The sequence below is a fragment of the Oryza glaberrima genome, chromosome 2 (genome assembly GCF_000147395.1).
Source record: "Oryza glaberrima chromosome 2, OglaRS2, whole genome shotgun sequence".
In the NCBI taxonomy this organism is placed as follows: Eukaryota; Viridiplantae; Streptophyta; class Magnoliopsida; order Poales; family Poaceae; genus Oryza; species Oryza glaberrima.
The window spans coordinates 29,322,543-29,328,316 of NC_068327.1; the positions used below are offsets into that span (position 1 = coordinate 29,322,543).

The 5,774-nt window shown below is 45.9% G+C and overlaps 1 protein-coding gene across 1 annotated transcript; it reads left to right on the top strand.

Annotated features, from left to right (window-relative positions):
* The first annotated feature begins 2,110 nt into the window (after window positions 1-2,110).
* Window positions 2,111-4,192, top strand: LOC127763236 (homeobox-leucine zipper protein HOX16). Its single transcript, XM_052287880.1, has 4 exons — window positions 2,111-2,790; window positions 2,891-3,030; window positions 3,143-3,382; window positions 3,495-4,192. Exons 1-4 carry the CDS (start codon window positions 2,658-2,660, stop codon window positions 4,029-4,031), a joined length of 1,050 nt encoding a protein of 349 aa, XP_052143840.1. The 5' UTR covers window positions 2,111-2,657; the 3' UTR covers window positions 4,032-4,192.
* The last annotated feature ends 1,582 nt before the right edge of the window (window positions 4,193-5,774 follow it).

Genomic DNA, 5,774 nt, shown 5'->3' on the forward strand with positions numbered 1-5,774 from the left:
TGTGTGTACTGCATCCAATATACTGATATGTAATGAAGCGAATTGTATAAACTCGAAGGAAAAGTTGATTCATACAATAAACTCGAAGGAGTACTTATTTGGATCGCTTATTAGCCAAAAAAATCATTTGTGAGTGAAAACTTTTATATACGGTTTCTTAGCGACCCAAAAATAAACGTTGTAAAATAAATTACGATGAAAGTAAATAAATAAATTAAAATAAAGTTCTAAAATTTAAGTTTTGGCCTATATGAATAAGCACAAACGAAATAATGAGGCCCTAATTCATACTTCCCTCCAATAACAAATATATGATGTTCAACTTTTACTTACTTAGAAATATATTGGTACACATATATATGTATTTAAAAGATATTTTTATAACATTATAATTTTATCAGATTTTACAAAGTTTTTAAATAAAAAATATAATCAAGGTTACACCACGAATACCGAAAGAAAAGTGAAGCAACATATATTTGTGACGGGAGAAAGCATATCGTTAATTTTTGACATGTTCTGTAACACAAGTAGAGGTGTATGTGGAGCGAGTTGTGGCTAGATGTCCCTCGTCCATATTATCCACCATGAGCGTCGGAGATGCTACAAAACCACTCTCGATTGACTGCTAGGTTATTTGTGGGTTTCAAACCCGCAAACCCATCAACCAGGATTGACGTCCGATGTGGAAGACTAAGCCACAATTCAGTAATTGCATTGAAAAAGCTGTTCAAATTGTGCTTCGCACACATCATGTGCTCTTGTGAACAAAAATGATTGTGTGAATTGCACATCGCTTCTCTTCTCTCCAAGGGATTTCAAGAGAAAGGACATCCTTTCCTCAGCTCACACCGGGAAGCCCCGTTTTCTTTGGTGGTGGCAAGTGTTCGATGGAGTTTTTGCCGCCTTGGTGAGATTTTATCCCCAAAATCCACTTGAATACATTCTTTATCATTGAGACATTCTATTCTTTTGTTTGGTCTTGCAGACAGAGGTGGTGTAAAATAACATGGCATGATCTTCTTACTCTATGACATGCTTGGTTAGGACTTTTGTGTTCTCTATGGCCTAGAACTACTCGAGCGAGACCATTTTGCATCGTATTGTGTCCCAACTAGGGAGAGAAGTCCTTCAACAGGCAGGTTAGAGTCGTGCAATAGACACATGGAATGGTGCCATTGCTAATTCTTGGCTACCATGGCCACCACCGCCATGGCCAACCATGTTCTTCCCCTCCACAAGCAACTAGTACGGAATAGCAGCTGAGAGGCGATGGGGGTTAGTCATTCCATCATCTCTCAATAGCAATCAAGATACCTGTTACTTCTCCTCGTCTAGGATGATGTGTTTTCCTTGTCTGGAGCAATAAGGTGCGAGGTGCGGCATCACTAGGTTGATGCAATTTGCTGCAATGAACTAAGTGGGTTTATATAAGCGGGCTGGTAGGTTAGTGAGCTAGCACAAACTAGTCCGGTAGGTTCCTGGCATGACTCGCGCCACTTACACCCCACACGTACAAAGCTAAATTAAATCCGCATATTGAGGGGAAAATCCAACGAAATACACAACTGAAATTGTTTCTTATTCTTTCATATGCAACAAATATTTTTAGTTGTTTAAAGAGGTATCCACTATTAGCTCTTCTTTCCAATAACCGAATTCCTCCAAGTTGTATAGGGATTAAATTTGTCCGCGCGAAAATCCTATAAAGTTTAGAGATTCCAAAGAAGGCCTTTAGATGTTTTGAGAATCAAAAGGGAAACTTCTTCCTTCTATTCACCTGTTCCATGGAATTCTAATCCAATCACTTGATCTTTTTTGACAAACTTTGAGTGAAATAGTTTTCATGGTTTTGTTCGCAGAAGATCTTGGGCCGATGAGATAGCGAGTCTCCTCGGTGCCTTTGAGCCTTCAACCAGGCAACACAAGCTACAGTTTTCACCTTTCAGCGCAAAAAGATGAGATCATATCAGATCAGATGCCCCGGTTTCTTCTAGCTCCGTTCGTCTACCTCACCAGCCGTCCCTTCCCACCCACCGCTGCCACGCAGGGGCAATTCCGTCAATCCACCCACCCTGGGCGCCTATAAGAAGCCCCCTCTCCATTTCTTCAAACTTTAGCTTCAGAGCCCTCCACAAGAAAAAAATATTATAGGAAATAAAAAATAATTTCCTGGTTAGAATAAACACATTTTTAAAAAAACCAAGAAAAGATTTTCCTCTTCTGTTACATTCCTTCTTCCTTCTCCGGCCACCGGAGCCGTAGCCGAATTGTGCCTCTTCTCCGGCGAGGGGAGAGGGAGAGAGGGGGTGTGAGTTTTGCTCCTTCCGGCGAGTGGTCTCCTCCCCGCGCGGCTGAGGAGATCTCTCGGGACATCGGGGTTGGGGCGGCGTGCATGATGGGGTTCTCGCTCACGCCGATGAAGATCTCCACGAGGCTTCTGTGGAGCACCAGCTTCTTCCGCCACAAGATCGCCGCCACCATCGCGTCCTCCTCCTGCTTCTTATAAGATCATCTTCTCCGCCACAGCAATCTGTAAATATATACACATCGAACGCGACAAGCGCGTTTGATTGATTGGATTTTTCTCCCCTCTCCTCACGACAAGTAATTAAGGCGCGCGATCTCGATCTCTAGCGTTGAGAACTTGATCCGCGATGGAGTCCGGCCGGCTCATCTTCAGCACGGCGGGCTCCGGCGCCGGGCAGATGCTCTTCTTGGACTGCGGCGCTGGCGGCGCTGGCGGCGGCGGCGGCGGCGGCGTCGGCGGCGGGGCCATGTTCCATCGAGGTATTAGTCTCATCTAAATCTGTTACTACCAAATTCACGGCGTGGCTCCGTGGCGCGCGATTTCTGTACTGATTGCGGTTGCGATGTGGGAGTGATGAAGGGGCGAGACCGGTGCTCGGCATGGAGGAAGGAGGGCGCGGCGTCAAGCGGCCCTTCTTCACCACCCCCGACGAGCTCCTCGAAGAGGAGTACTACGACGAGCAGCTCCCGGAGAAGAAGCGGCGCCTCACGCCGGAGCAGGTAGATACTCCAGCTAGCTAGCTAAGCTGTAAAGATCGGCGGCGCGCGGTGCTCTGTTCCCGAGTTGTGACGTGACGACTGGATCGATCGGCGTCGGCCTGTGTGTATGTAGGTGCATCTGCTGGAGAGGAGCTTCGAGGAGGAGAACAAGCTGGAGCCGGAACGGAAGACGGAGCTGGCGCGGAAGCTAGGGCTGCAGCCGCGGCAGGTCGCCGTGTGGTTCCAGAACCGCCGCGCGCGCTGGAAGACCAAGCAGCTCGAGCGCGACTTCGACCGCCTCAAGGCGTCGTTCGACGCCCTCCGCGCCGACCACGACGCCCTCCTCCAGGACAACCACCGCCTCCACTCTCAGGTGAGCTAGCTACGCCCGCCGCCCGCGCCACCGCCCAACCGCGCGTACCCTCGATCCGATTTGGCCGGCCCCCTTGATTCTGACTGAATTCGTGGTCATCTTGTGCCGTCAGGTCATGTCGTTGACCGAGAAGCTGCAAGAGAAGGAGACGACGACCGAGGGCAGCGCCGGCGCGGCCGTTGACGTCCCGGGCTTGCCTGCGGCGGCCGACGTGAAGGTCGCCGTCCCGGACGCCGAGGAACCGGCGCTGGAGGAGGCGGCGGCGGCGTTCGAGGAGCAGCAGGAGCAGCAGGTGAAGGCCGAGGACAGGCTGAGCACGGGCAGCGGCGGGAGCGCGGTGGTGGACACGGACGCGCAACTGGTGGTCGGGTGCGGCCGGCAGCATCTCGCCGCCGTGGACAGCAGCGTGGAGTCGTACTTCCCGGGCGGCGACGAGTACCACGACTGCGTGATGGGCCCCATGGACCACGCCGCGGGGGGCATCCAGTCGGAGGAGGACGACGGCGCCGGCAGCGACGAGGGCTGCAGCTACTACGCCGACGACGCCGGCGTCCTCTTCGCCGACCACGGCCACCACCACCACCACCAACACGCGGACGACGACGAGGAGGACGGCCAGCAGATCAGCTGCTGGTGGATGTGGAACTAGATTGCTCGCGCGCGCGCGCGCGCGTCGTCGTGCATTCAATTCTCGTGTTAAAAAAATCGTTCTCTTTTTCATTTTTCCGCTTCTTTGTCTGTAATGTTGAGTTTCGATCGGCTATGAGAAGGAAGGAGGTGTATGCATGTGCATGGTATGGTAGGGTAACACATCGGTGAATCAAATCTGTCATGGTGATGTACGAGAATTGAAGAACATGGGGGTAGCAATAAGTGCATGGAGGCAAGTACTCTTTTCAATGGCACATACCAAATCATGTCGTCGAATTGAGATTTTTATTAGTCTTGAATTCTTCTTGAACATGTCGTCTCTGATTACTGTAGCATATATGGTGGTTGATGATTGACGTACTCCGCCTCCGGTTGAACTGTAGTGTGACTAGGGAGAGCCGAGAGGCGATCATCCTCGTTTAAATCAAAAAGTTTCTGAAGCTTGAATTTTAAGCTGGATGCATATTTATATGTCTAGAAACTGTAGAACAAACATAACTGAAAGTCAGACCATCTGAAATATATATAATTAAGTGATATTCCGGTTTTTGTGAAGTACAGTACATATCAGTCTTGGCATGTCACTGAGTATACCTTAATTAACGCTGAACAAACCACTCATGTACTCCAGTTTAGGGTGTGTTTAGTTCACGCCAAAATTAAAAGTTTGGTTGAAATTGAAACGATGTGACGGAAAAGTTAGAAGTTTCTGTGTGTAGAAAAGTTTTGATGTGATGAAAAAGTTAAAAGTTTGAAGAAAAAGTTTAAAACTAAACTCAGACTTCAAACTTTTTCTTCAAACTTCCAACTTTTCCATCACATCAAAATTTTCCTACACACATAAACTTTTAAATTTTCCATCACATCGTTCCAATTTCAACGAAACTTTCAATTTTAACATGAACTAAACAGTGCATATGACGGATTAATTAACTAGTGATCGATTGGGACATGACGGTGCGCACTACTGCTAGCTATAGTAGAGTACGTACTGCGTAGTACTCACTCCGTCCTCTTATCTAATACTCCTTCCGTTTCACAATGTAAGTCATTCTAGCATTTCCCACATTCATATTGATGTTAATGAATTTAGATAGGTATATATGTATAGATTCATTAACATCAATATGAATGTGGAAAATGCTAAAATGACTTACATTGTGAAACGGAGGAAGTATAAGGGATTTTGACTTTTTCTTACATTGTTTGGCCACTCATCTTATTCAAAATAATTTTAGAATTATTATTTATTTTTTTACTTACTTTATTATCCAAATTACTTTAAGCACAACTTTTTGTTTTTTATATTTATACAAATTTTTTAAATAAGACAAGTGGTCAGTGTAAGTAAAATATTAAAATATTTTATATTAGAGGACGGAGGGAGTATAGTAGTAGCTTGCACTGGTAGTACTGTGGTATGTAGCCACATAGGAGTAGTACTACATTAGCAGCCGAAAGTTTCACCGTTATTGACTTATTGTTGCACAGTGTTCTTCTTCCGTGCATGATTACATCGAAGACAGTGCGTTCTCTAACCCATATTAAAAGAGACGAAGACTAGTGAAATATCTCTAAGGTGCGCTCTTTTCAGTTTATAGGATTAGATTTTTCCCGTTTTCCGTTAGCACTTTTTTAAACTGTTAAATGGTATATTTCGTATGAAAACTTTCTAAAAAGAAGTTGTAAAAAAATCTAACAAATTTATTCTTTAAAAAATTATATATTAATACTTAATTAA

Excerpts from the sequence above, each read along its gene's own strand:
- LOC127763236 (XM_052287880.1), top strand. The coding sequence starts at position 2,658 with ATGGAGTCCGGCCGGCTCATCTTCAGCACGGCGGGCTCCGGCGCCGGG. Across the intron at positions 2,791-2,890 it reads CGGGGCCATGTTCCATCGAG|GGGCGAGACCGGTGCTCGGC; the intron begins GTATTAGTCTCA and ends GGAGTGATGAAG. Across the intron at positions 3,031-3,142 it reads GGCGCCTCACGCCGGAGCAG|GTGCATCTGCTGGAGAGGAG; the intron begins GTAGATACTCCA and ends GTGTGTATGTAG.